The 19,363-nt window shown below is 34.2% G+C and overlaps 2 protein-coding genes across 4 annotated transcripts; one reads left to right on the top strand and one right to left on the bottom strand.

Annotated features, from left to right (window-relative positions):
* Positions 1-38: 38 nt before the first annotated feature.
* MSL2 (MSCS-like 2) lies at positions 39-8,879 on the top strand. Of its 2 annotated transcripts, none has more exons than XM_012226274.4 (14): positions 39-173; positions 1,075-1,288; positions 1,379-1,438; positions 2,783-2,946; positions 3,200-3,323; positions 3,429-3,526; positions 3,630-3,743; positions 3,997-4,057; positions 4,481-4,630; positions 4,784-4,894; positions 5,572-5,739; positions 5,849-5,962; positions 6,763-6,819; positions 7,559-8,879. In XM_012226274.4, the coding sequence occupies exons 2-14, from the start codon at positions 1,211-1,213 to the stop codon at positions 8,507-8,509; spliced, it is 2,250 nt and encodes a 749-aa protein (XP_012081664.1). In that variant the 5' UTR covers positions 39-173; positions 1,075-1,210; the 3' UTR covers positions 8,510-8,879. The 2 variants fall into 2 exon arrangements, with proteins under 2 accessions (XP_012081664.1, XP_012081663.1); XM_012226273.4 differs by having other exon boundaries at positions 45-173; positions 1,072-1,288.
* A 402-nt stretch (positions 8,880-9,281) lies between these two features.
* LOC105641683 (O-fucosyltransferase family protein) lies at positions 9,282-14,162 on the bottom strand. 2 transcript variants are annotated; one of them, XM_012226271.3, is made up of 10 exons: positions 13,757-14,162; positions 12,558-12,620; positions 12,383-12,464; positions 12,169-12,239; positions 11,925-12,013; positions 11,605-11,808; positions 11,134-11,404; positions 10,740-10,967; positions 10,418-10,615; positions 9,282-9,900 (listed from the first exon to the last, which is right to left on the bottom strand). In XM_012226271.3, exons 1-10 carry the CDS (start codon positions 13,868-13,870, stop codon positions 9,691-9,693), a joined length of 1,530 nt encoding a protein of 509 aa, XP_012081661.1. In that variant the 5' UTR covers positions 13,871-14,162; the 3' UTR covers positions 9,282-9,690. The 2 variants fall into 2 exon arrangements, with proteins under 2 accessions (XP_012081661.1, XP_012081662.1); XM_012226272.4 differs by having other exon boundaries at positions 12,383-12,458; positions 13,757-14,147.
* Positions 14,163-19,363: the final 5,201 nt, after the last annotated feature.

Raw genomic sequence — 19,363 nt, 5'->3', positions numbered from 1 at the left:
GTGGCTTTATAGGAGCCGGAAATGGAATTTTTGGAATGAAACGCACCGTATTAAACGAAGCAGAATCAAAACCAAGGCCAGGAGGAACAGAGAAAGGGATATGTATCATTTTCAAAGCTGAAATTCTTCTTCTTCGTTGTCAAAGCTTGTTGTCCATAACCATAACGCAGAAGGTAATTTTACTAATTATTATTGCATTAGCTTCTTAGAATTCCCAATTTTGAAGTGATTCGATTTTGATTTTAATCCTTTGCGTTCCTGTTTCGATGAGATTCGGTGAGTAATTTCTTTTATAATTTTATTTGATTTTCGATTGAAATAGTACAGCTTCTTTTTCTTGTTGTTCTATGATTAATTCTGTGTTAGATGATTAGGGTTTTTGTTACTGTGATGGGATTGCATAACCCATTTTTGTCGTCTTTAGATTTTTTTTCTTTTCGAGAAAACAGAAAGTTAATGCAGTCTTTTGAACTTAAATGTTGAGGGCTTTTAAAATGCATCTCAAAGGCATAGTTCGTTATTGGTTATGACGTTATTTCTATACCAACGTTAGTTAGTTTATTTATTGGTTTGGTTATGTCTCATGGTTTAGGTTATTGATGTTTTCTGTGACCCTAAATTTTCGGGCTTTCACGTAAAGCTGAAAACTTTACTTTGTAAATTGAATTTGTAAAGTTTTGAGTTTCCAACACTTAATGAATGGACTGCTTTGTAGAGATTGAGTGAATCTTTTTTTGTTTTCCTTCATTCTCAAGATGATGATTGTTTCTTCAAGTGTGCCCAATGATTGAATTATTTACGTTGGATAATGCAACTCTGGGAAAGGAATATAATCAATTTTTATTGCATAAAATCTTTAGTGTATTTGTTATAAAATTCAGAAATACGGATGTGGCTCTGTTTGATTCTTGTTCGAGCTAGATGAAATCCCCACGTATTTTTTGGAAATTCAGTTCAAGGTTAACTGACATTAATATTATTGTTGGCAAGGCTTGTTAGTTTTGCTTTCAGGTTGACAGCCTTTACAGTAACACAATGTCAGTTCTTTCTGAATATTTTGATCTTCTATAGCAGGTGGCAGATTTGTCGAGGTGCCGGAATCTGTTTGGTTTTTCAATATCACCTTGGTAATTTGGAGTCTTAAGTGTTTCTTAGTGGTGAATCTTGCATGAATATTGGTGCTTTCTAGCATCTGAATTTCAGTTTGGCAATGACTGTTTCTGGTTCGTTGCAATTGTCCCATGATTTGGGACTTTGCAAGAACCAGGGGTACAAGAAACAATTTAAGGTATAATTTTATCTCTCTCTCCCTCTATTTTTTTTCTTGAAATTTCTTCATCTTTTTGACTTATAATCTTAAGTAATATGTTTGTTTCAGCCAATATTGACAAGGGGCAAGCTACTGTTACTGAGTACCACACTCTCATCATGTGCTTCGGTAACTTTTATATTCATTGTTAGAACAACTTTTGTACTTGTTGGTTTCTTGAAAACACATTCTAGCTTAGTGATACAGCTAGAACATGAGATTATCCTCTGTACTTATACCTAACAGTGTGTTTCCACAGGCATACACTTGCACATGTGCATGCAGTTTGGTCAGCTTGAGTGATACGTTCATTTGGACCAAGCCTGAAGTTTAATTTTTAACTTGCATGTAAATGTTATGGTTTCCAGAAAACTATCAGGCTTTCATTCATTTACTTGCCATTCAAATTACCATTTTATATCATTGTTTTCAAGTGGCTATGTCCTTGTTCCTAGCTTAATTACTTCATTACTTGATACCTTTGACTATTTTCATGTTGGTTACATAAACACTTGTATGTTATAGACCTCTCCACCTACTATCGTAAATATTTAGTTGCATGATAAATGGATTGGAGCCTTTTCCTTTTGTTGCATTTGTTTGTCTAAGCTGCTTAGTAGTTGTTGCTATTGTCAATCAAGCATGTGGTGGCTTTGTCCTGTTTTTTATAATTTTGGTTTCTTATAAAGCTTGATTTGGTAGTGCATAGCACATAGGCTTTTCCGTCATCCACTCTTAAGCTTTTATGTTGGATGATCTAATGATGTATCGGACATTTCCGTACCCACTTCTACATATGTTGCACCTAATTGAGTAGAATGAAGGGGAAAAAATGCATATTTCCAACACCAAATAGAGGGATTTAAACCCAGTTACATTTGGAAATGGCATGTGTTCTTAGTTGTCAGAAACCTCCTTGTTATCTAACTGATAACCAGTATTGGAGAGAGCATCTTTAATAAGCAACATTTAATGCAATATGAAATTTGATCAGGCTGGGTTAATGTTACGAGTATTAGGAGATCCCACAAAGAAGGGGAACAACTCTTATGAAAGACTCTTATTCAAGAGAAACATATACAATGAAAACCCACAAAAAAAAAAAAAAAAAAAAAACCAGATTACACTAAAAGGAGAACTAAAGAAATTGAGGTGAAAAAAATATCTTGCTTTATTGGAAAAATAGAGAAAATTTTTACTGTTGGAAAAAAGGACAGGCTACAGCATCAAAACAGCCAAAAAGTGGATATTTGTTGGGGGGGGGGGGGGGGGGGGGGTGGGGAGAGAGAGAGAGGAAAAACAGCTAGGGCATATGGTAAAAACAATTGTGACTCATTTGATTTTATTTGTGCTGATATTTTATTCTATGTGTATAAAAATTTTCCTTGTGTGGTAAATTAATTGATAATTAAAATTGTTATGAAACTTCATCAAGTTAGTAATGAAGTTTGAGAATATCAATTTTGGTTTCAGTTTCGGCAATGGGATTCTTGGAGTTTCCGTCTATCGACCAATTTGTACAGACCTGTGTTCCCTGTATCATATAGAAGTAATGTTTTTAGGTGTCATTCTTTTCTAGTTCCAGGCCAAGCATTTGAACTTCCTGGCCTGAAAGCCCCTTCTACAGCATTGATAAGGTATTTTTCTTTCTTTGATTTAGCAACTGTGTATTTGACCCTTTTCTTTCCTGAAAGTTGGAAAATTGAACTGTCTTTTTATGAAATGGCAGATGACATTGATTACCTTGTTCTATCTTGGTTGTTCTATATCATTTGTTAACAATTTTACTATTATGGTGTCTTAGTGTTCAATCTGCAAGTGACAATGCATTATGCATAAATTTTACTCAACCAAGTTCTAAATTTAGTATGTGTTATCTCCATTATGCAGATCATATAATGCTTTGCAAGGCACTCCTGTCATATTTAAGTTGGCTCCTGCAATTGGCATTATCATATTTGCTGTCTGGGGTCTTGGACCAGTCCTGCGTCAAAGCAGAAATTTACTACTTCATGTACATGAAATTCTCCTTTGTTTCTATCTATTTGTTGGGCATGAAATTGTATTGGGCTAATGCACTTTTGCAACTCTGTTTACCACATTTGATAATATCCTGCAGAAGAATGATAATAATTGGAAAAAAAGTCGTACATATTATGTCATGACCTCCTATATTCAACCTTTGCTGCTGTGGACTTCTGCAACACTTATATGCAGGTTTGATATCATGATTTTGTTAAATCATAAAGACTTTCAGACATAGAGCCTTAAGGCATAACCTGTTACTTAGTTACTGAAATAATATGTTGATCACTTGTAGAGTGCTAGATCCTGTAGTTCTGCCCACAGAAGCTAGTCAGGTTGTGAAGCAGAGGCTTTTGCACTTTGTAAGGTCATTGTCAACTGTGCTGGCCTTCGCTTATTGTTTATCAAGGTAAATGTATTTCCTGTCTCCTTACCAGGGTCCTTGGGTATTTATTTTGCTCAGGCTGTTTTGTTTGTCCTCATTTCTTTTAGTTGTCATAATAAATTCCACTGCCCCTATAAATTAGATATGCATTATGAATTTTTTGTTATTGTTCCTTTGAAAATTATGATATGATCAAGTGATAATGTTTTGGTTCTTCAATCTCGAGGGCAGTCTCCAAGTTAAAGTGCTCATTGATGGTTACATATTTTTGATGCAGTGTGATTCAACAAGCTCAGAAGTTCTTCATGGAATCTAATGAGCCCAGTGATACGAGAAATGTATGTGCCAGTGTTCTAACTAAAGAACTTGCTTTGACAATTTCTTTTTATATCTTAGTGCACCGGTTTTTGGATTCATTGCCATTGATATCAATCTGCCTTTTTTTTTTCCTGATGTTTATGTTATACAAGTTACTATTTCTGCAAACATCTAAACAAATTTTCAACTATTGTTGTTATCTTTTTCGGCATATACCATATGGATTAGTAAAGAAATATTATCAATCTGGTCTATTTAATGGTGAAGTGCTCAATCTGATGATGTATGCAATAGCTATGATTCCTTGCCTTGTTAAGAAGGACTAATCAAGATCCCTTCATCTCACATTTCTCTTTTGCTTATCTTTATTGTTTTGGTCAGATATTTATAGACAGAATTTTAAATGAGTTCCTAGTGACAAACAAATTTTTTTTCCTGGACAGATGGGTTTCCAGTTTGCTGGGAAGGCTGTATATTCTGCAGTGTGGGTAGCTGCTGTTTCACTTTTCATGGAGTTGCTGGGTTTCTCTACCCAGAAGTGGCTCACTGCTGGTGGTCTTGGGACAGTATTGCTGACCCTTGCTGGCCGTGAGGTGCAACTGAGTTTCTTTGTCATATTATTTTCACACATTCCTTTTTCTCACTAGGAACGACCCCTTTCACACCTTTTTATTTGCTTTTTCTTAACAAATACCAAATGGATCCATTTTCTTCCCATTTGACACTTGTGTTGTTTATTGTTTTAGATATTCACGAATTTCCTCTCAAGTGCAATGATTCATGCGACACGACCTTTTGTTGTGAATGAGTGGATTCAAACAAAGATTGAAGGCTACGAAGTTTCTGGTACTGTTGAGGTATCTATTTTGAGAATATATCCCTCTGAAGTTTGAGAAGTTCCATGTTATGGTCCCAAATTAGGATCTAGTTATGGGTCTTTGAATTAGGGGAATCAGGTTTGAGATGGGTATCTTAGAAGGAGTTTTCTTCCCTCTATCAGTGGTGACAGACTTAGAGAGAATCTGCAATCTCCTAGAGCTCGTTAAGAGAGAACTCTACAATCTCTGAGTTTTAGGAACTCAAAACCTTTTCATAAAATTCTGCTTACATTTTTCCTGATATAACAGCCTTTTAAACAACTAAATGTAAAGCTAAAACTACCCACTACCCACTAATAATTACCCATTACAATAAGTTACTTGCTTAACCACCCCACTAATAGCCACTAACAAAGAAACTGATAATAACATGATAAACACTGAATAACTAAATAAAAACACCGTAAACAGCAGTAAAACTACCCTAAGTCAAGCAGCGCCATAACATTCCAATGGAAGGAATGATATGTAGATGTGAAGATGGTTTCAGAATTTACAAATCCATAGAAAGCTTTGTGTTACATTACTGTGACTATGAAATATATTTAATATATATTCTTTTTCTGGACAATTAATAACAGTTTTTCACTGATATGGGAAGCATTCTTAAAGACAACTTTACTGATGTGCATCTTGTTCTTTCTTATTTTCTGTAGCATGTGGGTTGGTGGTCACCAACAATCGTAAGAGGTGAAGATCGTGAAGCAGTTCATATTCCAAACCACAAGTTCACTGTGAATGTTGTGAGAAATCTTAGTCAAAAAACTCATTGGCGTATTAAAACCCACCTAGCCATTAGTCACTTGGATGCCCATAAGATTAATGTGAGGAGCAATTAGTTCATCATGCTTTCTATGATTTACTTTTCAGCTATTGAATTTCTGTATGATATTTCCTGTGTGGTAAAGTGATGGACAACTTATCTGTGTACAGAATATTGTTGCTGATATGCGCAAAGTGTTGGCCAAGAATCCGCAAGTTGAGCAGCAACGATTGCATAGAAGGGTTTTTTTGGATAATGTCAATCCTGAAAATCAGGCTCTCCTGGTTAGTGCTCCTTCTTACCAAGGATAATTCATGTTGATCTTACTCGCTCCCCTTTTCCCCTTAATTATATTGCATACCTGTATTTTGGCACATCCCAAAATCTCACTCCATTCCATGTCTCAAAATGTTAACTTTGCTAGTTTATATAGAACATCCTTCACCCCAACTGTAATTTTACTTCGAAATTGATTTAAAAGGAAGTTGAAGAATTGATAAATGATCAGTCTGAACAATGCTTTTGCTGCATTATCTTAAAATTTACCTTTTTTAAAGTGAAACGGGAATTTTGCCAGCTTTCTTATAGATTGTGCTGGTAATTTCCTGTTATTATGAGTATACAATATACCATTGACCACACAATCTTGTTTTTGATTTATCAAATTTCTTTAGGAAATTATATCTTCTTCCTTCCACTGATTGCATCTATATCGCCCAACTAGGTCTTCAACTTTAAACAAATTATATCTTGTTCAACTTTGTATTTTTTATTTTTTAAAACAAATTATGGAATTTAAACATCTATTTGTTTGGTATATTAATTTCATATAGTGCTTAATTTTATTAGCTGCATCCACATTGAAAGTTGTTCCACACCTCAAATTCCTAAAGCAGTTAACATATTCTCAGTAAAATGGCATTTTGAATTTTAACTTTGAAATGAAAACTCTCATGACACCTTTGATTATATAAGTTCTTAGCAGAGAAACTTGGGTATGCCTATATCCAGTTTGTTTTCCTGCCAACTATGCTGAAACTTTGACAAGAAATTTTATATAATGTGCATTCCTTATAATTTGCAGATTTTGGTATCCTGTTTTGTGAAGACCTCTCATCATGAAGAATATTTGTGTGTAAAGGTAAGGAGATATTTTCTACTGCTACTATTCTTTTTCCTTAGGACTACAGCTTTTGTTATGAATTTCATTCCCCAAAAATAGGATTTCTCTTTGTATAGATGCATTATAAAGTATTAGAAGTAGCAAAACTCAAATGTTATTCATGGTCTATGAAATAAAACATAACTAATACAAATTCAGTCAAAGCAGATGGAATTTCCAAATGAATTTTACAAGACTAATAAAACAAATTTTTTGAACAAAAAATGTCCATATAACCTCATTCTTTTCTCTCTCTTTCTGTTCTCCTCTTCTGTTCTCCTTTGTTTCTTCTCTCTCCTCTTATTCTCTCATTATTATGTCTTCTGCGTGTCTTTCTTTCCTCTCTCAACTAAATTGTTCTAAAACATTGTGGAAGCTAAATATTGATTATAAACATGAGTTTTATATATATATATATATACTGTGTAAAAAAACTTTTTGCTACAAGTTGATACACTAAAGATCTCCTATGAAACAAGGACAAAAACAATTCAATTTTATATTTGTTTTAGATGTAAAAATATAGAATTCAATTGAATTCCACATCTAATTATGTGTTCCCCTTCTCTAAAAGAAAAAAAAAAGTTGCTATCCCAATAATGAGAATTCATTATGACATATGAATTCTATAATTCTGATTCATTTATTCCAAAAGAGCTGTTAGTTTTCGAGTGTTCAAGACCACTTATTTTAGTTTCAATGTTATGCAATGAAACAGGAAGCTATATTATTGGATCTTCTAAGAGTCATCAGCCATCACCGTGCTCGACTTGCTACACCAATCCGAACAGTGCAGAAAATATATAGTGATGCTGATTTGGATAATATTCCATTTGCAGATTCTATCTACAACTGCGGTGGAGTAGCATCTAACCGTCCTTTATTGCTGATCGAACCCTCTTACAAAATCAATGGAGAAGATAAAACAAAATCCCAAACTCGTCCAGGACGTGGAGCTGGTGACCAGGAAAATAAGGGTATGTCACGGTCAACATCTGAAAGCAAAGGAAATATCACAAAGTCAGATGCCAAGGCCAAAGAAGCACCAAAGTGTGACACTAAGGCGGATGCTAAAAATGGTGAAACACCAAATTTTTATGCCAAGGGGAATACAAAAACTGGAACACCATCCGTGTCTGATCCAAAGGTAGGTGATAAAATGGCTGTAAAATCGTCATCCAAGACTTCAAACTCTGCAGAAGCAACAACTTTTGAATCCAAAGCAGCAGGATCTGTTTCTGATGCCACACAAAACAAAAACGTCTCTGATAATAAGCAGAAGAGTGTGAATCCTGGGAATATAAGACAAAATAGTCAGTTTGATAATCCTAAAGTTTCCTTATCAGAAGCTGGTACAGACAAAGCAAGAGGATTGCAAGAACCTTCCCAATTCAAACAGGGTGCTGAAAGACAGTCAGTTGCACAGCCATCATCACGACCTGCATTGGAAGAAAATATAGTTCTTGGTGTTGCTTTGGAGGGTTCAAAGAGAACTCTTCCCATCGAGGATGACTTGGATTCTCATTCAGGTTTGGGAGAGGTGAAGGAAATGGCTGGTGCACGTAGAAATGGAACTGGGACTCCAACGGGTGAGAAAGATGGGAAGGATGGCCAAGCTCCAATGCCACCACCTAGTGCATCATCCGGCGAACAGGGGAAATCATCTTAAATTGATCTTAGGAGATTTCCTAAATGTTTGCTCTGAGCTAACTGAATATACTGAGTTCAGGTTACATTTGTCTCAGAAGTGCACTCCAGTTATACTGAGTTTCACCTCATTATTTATGCATCATATACAAATATACAATTCCCAAGAGTATTACATTGTCAAATTGGTCAGTTGATGATTTGATGGGTGCTCAAGTCTTGCCCCCTGTGATTTGTGGCTTGCAAATTAGCTTTTACACAGTTTTGAATGTTTGGTCAAATTTCTGCGACTGTCATTTTCATTTTGACCGATGAACAGGCCAAGACATTTGCACTATACAATCGAGTTGAATGTTCAATTTCACTTATAAACTACACATTATTTTGTAATACTTGCTAGTGCCATAATTTATTATAAAGGGGAGATGACTTTGTAGTCCTTCGAATTTGTTAATTTCTGAATTTTAAAATCAAATGAAATACAGTGAAAACATTTAATCCGATTTTGGAAACAAATAGATGCAGTCAACGCAACATACTTTTTCAATGTCAAAAGATAAAAACTAATTTTAAAATTTGATAAATTTATTACAATATTATACATATATAGTGATTAATGAATTAGGTAGAAACTGTCATAATTTACCTACAACTGTCATAATTTACTATTCTTAGAAACTTTTCATATTTAACCACTAGAAAATAAATTATTTAAAGAATATTTTCCAAAAAAGAAAAATAATTTTAAAAAATAAGTTTTTTTCTAGATACATCAAATAATTTTAAAGGGAGAATAACATCAAAAATCAAATACTCATATATATTCGACTAGTTACAAAGAACCAAAGATTGATATCCAATGTAACACATAAAGTCAGTTTCACAAACAGGAGTGGTACAGAATACAGCTGTGACCTAATGAATTATACATCACAATATTTTCTTCTGGTCTACAAACATGGTCCACAATAATCCATAAGTTGACAAATACATAATCACTATCTAAATCACTCTCTCCTATAAAGACCCCATATTCTCTCACTAAATTACTCTGTTCTCTCTCTTTCATGGAAGAAGAAATGGAATTCCTCTTTATTTATGATACCAACCAATATTGCAAGCCACAAACAATAGCTGTGGTGCCAAATAACTAGAGTAAAGATCATAACTTCACATCCTTCAGTATTTTTAGATAAATCACCTCTAAGCTTGGCACATGCAATCAGGAGCAGGATATGTGTAGATGGACTTTTTTGGTTTCCTAAGCCTGATTTCCCCTTGTCTGTTTTCATGCCCTTCAAGAACTGCTTGCTGGAAATCTGACCAACTAATGTTTTTGTTCAGGAACAGTTGGCCTAATAATGCCATGTTTGGCCTTATGGTCTTCAGGTTCTTATAAGTTCGATGTCCCACCTGTTGATGCATACCATTATAAATTGCCACCCAAGCTTAATAAGCAATCCATTTCAGTCTATCAATAGAGAGAGAAGAAAAAAATGCTAGAGTACCAATAGATCATTTATCGATTTCCAATTTGTACTTCATGTCCTTGAAAATTCACATTTAATTGGAGATTTTGGGTAATTGTCAAATTCATAGCCAAATGTGGTATGGCCATGTGATAAGGTTGCTTTCCAAGAATCTGATACGAGCAATATTGGGTAATGGTCCCTAATGAGTACCAAAACTGTGTTCATTCATTTGTGATTCGTAGTTGTAGATGAAGATGGACTCTCTGACTTTGGAAAAAAAATGTGCAAAAAGCTCAACAAGAAATTTTTTGATGGGTCACAATTTCAGGAATGAACTAAAGCAGCAAGGATAAGGGTAGAACATCCAACAAGTTTACAATGATGATCATATAAATTTTACCACCTCGTTGGATTCGACCATAGTTAATGTTGCATGAAAATAAGCCAGAAATACTCACCAATGCGTTGTGCATATTTCCTGGAGAAGCAGAGATGAAGATGTCGCTGTGTAAACCAACATAGTAATCAACTGCAGCTAACAAGGAAGCCTTTCCTTTAATCTGTGCTCGTTCCTCTGACGATGCAAGACTCTTTTTGTCTTCCATCAGTGGAAACAATGTTCTTAAAGTTGAAATCCTAGCTTCTCCGCCGTAAACCTGAAAAGCATGGTCAATATTCATTCCTAATTAATTTCGCACAACCATAATCATAAATTGGTAAACCTGGAAAACATGGTCACATTTTCAACATTTATAACTCAAGTTAGTCGGAAAAAAAGACCTTGTGGGAAGCAAGGTATAGACGAGTACTGTTATCAAAGCCCAAGGCTGCAAGAAGTAATCCAATCTCTTCAGGAGTCAATGGGCAACGGCCCTGACTCCTCAATTCTTCATCAGTGAACTGTGAATTAAGAACCCTTCCCTGCCAAATTACTTGTCGGTACTTGGCCAGAGCCAATTTCTCAGCTTTGCCCCCACCAAAATCACAGGCTGAATGGGCAGCCATATCCTGCAACGACACGAGATTAGTGAAGGGCGGATGAAGGCGCAAGCATTCATGTGTGTGGACATGCCAAACTACAATTGCTAGAATGTGGTGTATCAATCACATTTCAAACAGATAGATACTCAAAACAAAAATACAGACTAAATTAAATTGCTGAGCTCACCCATACCTTGTCAAAACGAAGGTGTATCACAACAAACTTTCTCGCTTTGTTTCCATCAATCTTATCTGTAGTCTCCCGCAAGGAATTAGTACTAAATGGTTCAGGTTCTTCAGAAGGATACCTGAGGCGATTTACAAGAGCATCTCCCAGTGCTCTAATGTGGTGTACAAAAATCAATGCTTGAAAATTGACTTTACAACGCAAACGTTGGATGTCCATTGGCAAGTTATCGAAAGTCAGACGGTGAGAGAATGGGGAAATGGCAGCAATCCCATAACTGCACCACACACAACAGATCACTGATTTCAGAAATCAGCAAGTCAAAAAAACAAGAACATAATTTTTCAAGCAAGAAAAGAGAGCTTAAGTACATATGCATGTTCCAATCCTCCAAACTCCATCATTATTGAAGAGACCTGACTAGGTAGTATCAAATTCTATGCACAAAAAATTTGAAAGACCAACATAACCACCAACCTCTGCAGTACAGGCAATACGTTGTCCAGATACCAATTAGCTGAAGCATGAACAGGTGCCATCTTAATTCTTGTAGCTCTTATAGCAGTGGCATAGTACTCCCTTGTGCTCCAGGAGAATTCCTCAGGCAGCTCTTTAACTATAGAAATGTCATCCTTCAACACATCAATAAAGTGATCAATATCAAATATATCCATGAATGAGCTGCAAGAGAAACAATAAACAAAATCAGAATAAAGCCTTCTTGAGATGCATGAACAAGGAAACTTGTACAAACTTAAAATTCAGTATTTTAGCAATTCACATTCATAAAACAATACCTTGAATCTCGCCAAACAGGATTGACTTCAAAATGTGGGATGACAAGTGTTGCATTCAGTATTTTAGCTACCGCTACAGCATCACATATCTATCAATAAACAAATCGTCAAATGAGACATTGCTGATACATAAGGACAAGCATGTGATTGCCAGACTCAAATAAATAACCCTCAGATAAGGACAAGCATGCCACTATTAGATAGTTTAGCTACTTGGAAATCTTGGGAACCTTCAAGTACCTACCCCCATTCTCTGCTGGTTCAAACCTCCATCAAGAAATATTTGAAGATAACCCTCAGATTTTTCTGGTAATGCTGCCAACAACAAAGCTAAGTCAATATAAAATGCAAGAACATGAATGTTAACTAATGCATAGCTTCCAGTCACATTCTGAATACAGGGCTTGTTAGACTCGAAAAATAAAAAACCCTCATATGCTGTATTTCTTATCACTCACAAGGGGCATTTGTAGATTCAGCACACGTCCTCCATCCTTGATCAGCCAAAGGAACCCAGAGATCAGACTGCTTTTCCTGTGACTAACCAAAAGCATATTCAAGTGAATTGCTTATCAAGCATCTAAAACAAGAACTTCATGAGAATATTGTCATACCCAGTGAATGGACACTTACAGTCTCATGCTGCAAAGCACTATTCAGTAAAGGTAAATGCCTAGGTTTTGGAACATGCGATTCCTGCATAAAACATACAATCATTACCATACCCCTGTAGAGTGATTCTATAGATGTAGTATCATCTTAAAAATAGTTAAGAGTCAATATAAAAATACAGGCATGTTGTCAGTGTGCAAAACTTACTTCATTCTCAGAATTAACACTTCAGAGCATGTAAACCCGAAAACAAATTTCAAGAAAACAAATTTCAAGACACGATATATTATATTTACAAAAGTGATAATATAAACCCACATGCCTATCAAGAAGTAAGATGCTACAAAATAATGACACTGACACCGACACTCACTTTCATAACAAAGGTAACATCATGAATAAATTTCCCCTGATTCAAATCCAAATGGATGAGGCTTCAATCTGAGTCAATTTAATGAATTCAAATTGCAGATGTCAATTAGGTTTATCCAGTTAAATTAGTTTCAAGCTGATAGTCAAAATACCCAAACAATAAAAGTTATTTTACTGAATCTGCCTTCAGTTTCCATCTTCCTGTTGTTTTGCCATCTATAAATAGCATATGAGCACCAAATCCAACCTGAAAGATAACTCAAGAAACCCCCCAGAAGTACCATATCCTTTAGGCCCAAAAGTCCTAGCCCTAGTTAAGAGCAAAGGGTCTTCCACCATCTGAACTGAACTCAACAACTCATTCGTAGGTTCAATTCCTACTCGATGCACGCCAAATCTATGGAAAGAGAAATTTATTGAACCCAATACATTAACCAGTCAACGGTTTCGGTTAGAATAAACTTAATATATTTGCTTATATGGCACTAAAAACCAGTGGCATACGCCACTCCATTATTTCCTTTGACATTTTGCTGTATATGCACCCAAGTCATTCAATTCCTTATCCTCCTTGCCACTTTTAGTAACCTCTTGTACCTAGAGTTCTCATTTCCATTTCCATCAAACAGCAACCAAACCAGAATTTGCACTAAAATTCTGGTAACAGATCATAGAGCAAACAAACAAAAACACTGGACTAAAACTATTCACACAAAAAATTAGTTTTAGAAAATAAAAAAAGATATTGTCATTAGAAAATAGCCGTTAGCATAAACAGTTGATAATTAATAAATGAAAATGTCAATCCAAAGAAAATTAAAATTCAATCCAGGAAATTATAAACATACCGAGAAGGTAGAAAGAGAGGCATGGCTCAATGGACTAAACAAACCAAGCAAAAGAAGAGGCAAAACCAGCACCGAAAGACCAGAAAGAGCTCCTCTTCTTTGAAGAAGCTCCATAAAAACAACAAACTAAAAACAATGCAATCAGATCTTAAAATCTTTGATTTCTTGGTTTCTTGCTTCTGGGTCTTATCTCTTCTTACTGTTCTTGGTCCGTGAAATTAGCAAAGAATAGAAAAGTACATTAATGGAGGAAAGGAAACAGATGAAGGAGAAGCAGCTCTTGCCACATGTGAAAGATACAAATATATATAAATAAGAATCACTTTCTTTTTTTATTTTTTTCCCTTGAGGTCTGTGAAAGAAAGGGAGAGTTAAAGCATCTCACATGGACATCTGTACAAAGAAAGCTGTGACTTGATTATGGAGGGTGATGTCTCTTTCAACGCTCAAGGGCCCATAAAAAAAAAAAAAAAAAAAAAAAAGCAATGTTTTTTAGAGCGTTGATTGCTGTATTTTGTACGTTTAACCTGGTTTTGGTGATGGGTTTTTCTTTTTCTTGATGATTATTCTAAGCATTTGCTGCTAAAGTACTCTTTTTGGAGTGTACCGTTAGGTTCTTTGATTACCCTCTTTATCCCTCGGCCACCTGCGTGTGAGCACCGACACTATAGTCACATTCGGTGTCTTTGTCGTAGCATCGGACGAGTAACGATCTACTATCCTACTATAGACAAATAGGAGTAGGTAAATTACTATTTAATCCCTTAAATTCAATAATAATTATGATTTGATCACTCTTATTTAATAAATATACTAATTAATCCTAAAGTATAGCTCTACCAAATTATTTAGTCTTATTTTGAAAAAAGTATAGATTTATTATTAAATAAGAGACTAAATAGAAACGGTAGCATTGGTATGATATCTTGTCCAGTTCATCCAATAAGATTGATATCCAGAGGTGGCCAAAATCCGGTTTTCGGAACTAGAACCGTCGATTCCGAACCGGTGGGAACCAAAATCGAAATCGGTAAGAACAGGAACCGGTCCGAACTAGAACCGATTCGAACAGATTTGGTTCTGGTTCCACTAGTTTTAGAACTGTGAACCAACGGTTCTAGTTTCAGTCGAAACCGACGGTTCTAATTCCATCTGAAACCAGCCGAAATCGTCCAAAATCGTTCGAAACCGGCCGGAACCGTCGAAAAACCAGCCTGAGAAACGGCCAGAACTGTTGATTGGAACCGTTGAGGAACCAGAACCGAATCTGGAACCGTTCGGTTCCAAACCGTAACCGAAACTGTTAATTTTCAGTTCGATTTCGGTTCCAAATTTTTTGGAATCGAAACAGTCGGTTTCGATTCCGATAGAACTTGGCCTCACAATACATGCCAAAGTTCAAAATATCAACAATTTAGCTAAATTTAAAATGAGTTTAGATAAAAAAAAATTAAAATTTATTTTAGCCTAGCCGGGTTTAGGCTTAATGAAAAAATTTTTGACCTAACTAACCCTAACTTAAACCCAACCTAAACTTGAACCGTAAAGATCAAATAGTAAAATATTATGAGATATTTAATCCATGAAATTGTATTTTATGACCAAATAGTTAACATGACTAAGTTTTAGAACTTAATTAGCATATTTACTGAGTAGGAGGAAATTATAATTATAGTAGGAATGAATCGTTATCTATTAGTAGAATTATAATGAAAAGAAGAAGAAAAGGGATATGTAATAAATGTCATATTTTTTAAATTTTATTTTAAAAATTTGTGAGTTTGAACTTAAATATTAAAATAATATCATTTTCGTTACTCATTTACTATTTTTTCATTTTATTGTCACATTTGTTGTCACTGTTGCTACTACCGTCACCATAGTCGTCGCCGTCGACATTTACCATAATCGCTCATTCTATTGTTGTGGTTGCTTTTGTCGTCGTCAACTATATCATTATTATTGTTACTTTCATTACCATCGCCGATCATCGTAATTGAATCACATAAATTATATATGGATAGTTTAGAGATTATTAACTTATTTTTTACCAATATTAATTTTCTCTTAAATTTTACACCTTTTAACATTTTATTTATATAGAAACTTAATTTCTGATATTTATAAGTTGCCCAAAAGAAAATTGTATTTTGTGGAAGTGATGAGACATAATTTGTATTATTAAAGTCCCATATGTTTAGGATACTCTTGCAATGGACCAAAATTAAAATGTGTTCTCAACTATTTTTGGATCTATATTTTCACCTACCAAGAGAATTTAAGTGGCCCTTCAATATATTTTTGATTGGTGTGCTTTTCCATCCTCCATTAATTTTCATGTCTCAGATCTTTGTATCTAAATATAAAATATGTGGGTTCGTGAATACTATCTTTCAATGTTGTATTCATATTTAGCATACAGAATGATATCAGCATGACAGGACATAAGTTCAATTAGATTGTAGCGTCTCGACTCGGTTCATTCGGGTTAATGAGAGGACCGAAAAGGGATGTCACGAGAATGTTAAATATAAATTTTTTATTTAAAATTCTTAATTTTTATTTCGAAAGGTATTAGTTTTTTCTTAAAATAATGTCGGTCTTTGAAAAATATAAGAAAAAATCCTTAAATAAAAGAATAAATTGACCGACAATTTATTTTGACATAAATATTTTAACGGTTTTAAAATATAAAATCTTTACCTCTTAATACTCCTATCTTATAAATAAATCAATTAAACTACACTCGGTTAATCAAAATCATTAATTTTTTATTCTTTACTTTCCTAATAAATAAATATATATTTATGTTACTTTCATTTATTGTTATATCTCTTTTTTACCCAATAACAAGTAGACACGTGTAACACTTATTTTATTTGTCTAACAAAACATTCCAAAAGAGTATATTTAATTTTAAGAGTAATAGAATAAAAATATATATATATATATATATATTTTTATGAAGTATCTACTTGTTAACTTCCGATGCTGACATGGTATATCGACAGGCAAACAGAAGTCACCCGATGCCCTACACGTAAGGAAGTAAAGAACTAAAGATGCTTTTTGATAATAATTAAAAAAAAAAAAGAAAAGAAAAGAAAAGAACCAAGTCAGTAATTTTATTTCATACAATTATTCTCATATCTCAATCATTCCAAAATATGCCAACCTACATATGGATATAGATGCGACAAAAATAATGCTCATACTTTTATTTTATTATTAATTGAATATATATTAATTGTTAATATTATTTATAAAACATTATTACTTACTTTTTTTTTTTTTTTTTAGATCTTATCATCATTAATATTTGATTTATTAATTTCATTATTAATTGCACTAATTTCTCAAATCTTCCAATTGAGATAAACATGTAGCTTAATTTTTAAAGGAAAAACAATTTCTATAATCTTCCAATTGATTTCCAATATCAATTCTGTAATGTAAATTATTGAAATATAACATTTTTCTCAGCTTCTGTAGAGTCAATACAAAATGGTTGCTAGACTTGCAGAATATCTGAACTGCTAAAAGAAGCAGGGATTGAGATTTGAGAGACAAAATGAAACAAATCCTAATGATGGGCTACCTAGATAGATGTGATAAAATGGGGCCATGGGCCTTAGAAAAGGCTGTGGCCCATGGCTGAGATTTGGTGCTGGTGCAAAACTGATTAATATAGTTTTTCAATTACACTCAAACTATGCTAAATAACGCTAAATCATTTTGGATACCCCAACTTTAACAGTTGTAATAATGATATCCCACGTAAAATTGGTCGAAATTAGCTTTTAAAAGTAACAAATGAGGATCCCACGTAAGTTAGGTAACCCACCTTGAGTTAGCCAACACAAACATGCACCGTTTTGCTTGCTTTAAGCCATATGCTCTGTAACAGTTAGCTAAACCATGGACTCTCGTCTCCTTCTCCTGTCACTTGCCGTCGTAGCCGCCACTACCACAAACACAAGAAAGCCTTCCAACCATCTTTCATATCTACTCCCAGAAACATTCTACGTTTGCTAAAAAATCCCAATAATTTTATCATCAAACATAAATTTCATATGTAAATGCTTTTGATAGTTGAGCTTATGCACTTAAAAGAGGTAAAAAATTTTTTTTTTTAAAAATCAATTTTCTTCACCTTTCCTTCGTTTTTTCAGGAATCAAATAAGGTAGACAAGAGGAGTAAAGCAACTTGACAAAAGAAAAAAAGCGAAAAGGATAAAAAAATTAACTAAGAAAAAAACCTCAATCATCGGTGGAAAGAAAACCCACCTACAAGCTAAAACAAGCCAATGGACATACTTAAACTACAAATAAAAATTCACAAGAAACCCAATAAAAATCAGTGGAATGTATAAACAAGGAGAGTCAGAGACATAACGAATATTATAAAAAAAAAAAAAGGAAAAAAGAGAAGAAGATCCGACATCAGTGAGCAAGAGAAATTCAAGTGAATTTTCGAAAATGAAAAGCTTAAAACCGCTAAAGATGGTGATCCCAAGCTTATCATTATCACTATAGAGTTCGGAGTTGCTAAACTCAACCAAAAAAGCTAAAATGACAAAACTACAAATTCCTTTAAAGCTTCAGTTCTCGAAAATGGAAGCTTGGTTGACTGAATCATGACTGGCTATAAACTTATAATGGCCGGAGAAGTTGTTTGCCACCTCATTTTTGCTGAATGGTGGTCGAATCGTGAAAGGGAGAGGAGAGGCAGTAGCCTCTTTGCAAGTCGATGAGAAGACCCTCCCATTTTGATGTCTATAAAACAATGCATTTGGCAAAGCCAATCCAAGGTGGGTTAGCTATAACTTATGCGGAACCCACGTTTATTATTTTTTTAAAGCTAATTTTGATCAATTTTGAGATTGGGGTGCAATTATGTCAAAAATTTAAATTAGGGTGTCTCGGGTATTAAGCTCATTTTAGGATACAATTATTACAACCCAGAATGGTTTCTCTAATCAACATTCTTATTTTAACAATTTAATTAAATGTTTCATTAATTTTATCTTTGTTGGATTATTTAATTCTTTTATAAAATTCACGAGTAGTCAAATAATTTTTTTTCTGAAAATTTGACTATTTATTAATAATAAATAGGGAGAATTACTATTTAGTCTCTCAGATATGGTCAAATACACTACATTTTCCTTACTTCTTTTCAAACATTATTACATCCTTAACTTTTGTATGTGTCTAAATCTTTAGTCATTCTGTCTATTTTTTTATTATTTTACCCTGTGTCAGAAGAATTAAAATGCAATCAAAGGATATAAAGAGTTCTTTACCCTTAATCATTCATCCTCCATTCTCTTCGCTCTCAACCCTTTCTCACATGAATTCATCTTCTTCAGCCTTTTTCTATCTTCTTTGTTTGCTCATCTTCCTCGGCCTCCACTTTTTCATCTCCTAACATCATTGTCATGCATTCTCCTAACTTCATCTTCCTTAGTTTTTGCCTTTCACCCTTACTATGTCATCCTGGACTGCCAAAACAATCCTAAGAGGGCAGGTAGAGCAAAACTCATGGCTAACTTCTAGGATGGCAAGCTAATTATGAGTAGTGGAATGCGGCACATATAAATGAAT

Source organism: Jatropha curcas, chromosome 3 (genome assembly GCF_041381405.1).
Source record: "Jatropha curcas cultivar XTBG-Jc1 chromosome 3, XTBG_Jcur_1.0, whole genome shotgun sequence".
Lineage (NCBI taxonomy): Eukaryota > Viridiplantae > Streptophyta > Magnoliopsida > Malpighiales > Euphorbiaceae > Jatropha > Jatropha curcas.
This window is presented reverse-complemented; position numbering and strand designations above follow the sequence as displayed.

Coding starts and splice junctions, on each gene's coding strand:
- LOC105641683 (XM_012226271.3), bottom strand. CDS start 13,870: ATGGAGCTTCTTCAAAGAAGAGGAGCTCTTTCTGGTCTTTCGGTGCTG. Junction 12,014..12,168: donor TGAACCAGCAGAGAATGGGG/GTAGGTACTTGA, acceptor GTTTATTGATAG/ATATGTGATGCTGTAGCGGT. Junction 11,809..11,924: donor CCTGTTTGGCGAGATTCAAG/GTATTGTTTTAT, acceptor TTTCTCTTGCAG/CTCATTCATGGATATATTTG.
- MSL2 (XM_012226274.4), top strand. CDS start 1,211: ATGACTGTTTCTGGTTCGTTGCAATTGTCCCATGATTTGGGACTTTGC. Junction 4,058..4,480: donor AGCCCAGTGATACGAGAAAT/GTATGTGCCAGT, acceptor TTTCCTGGACAG/ATGGGTTTCCAGTTTGCTGG. Junction 5,963..6,762: donor CTGAAAATCAGGCTCTCCTG/GTTAGTGCTCCT, acceptor TATAATTTGCAG/ATTTTGGTATCCTGTTTTGT.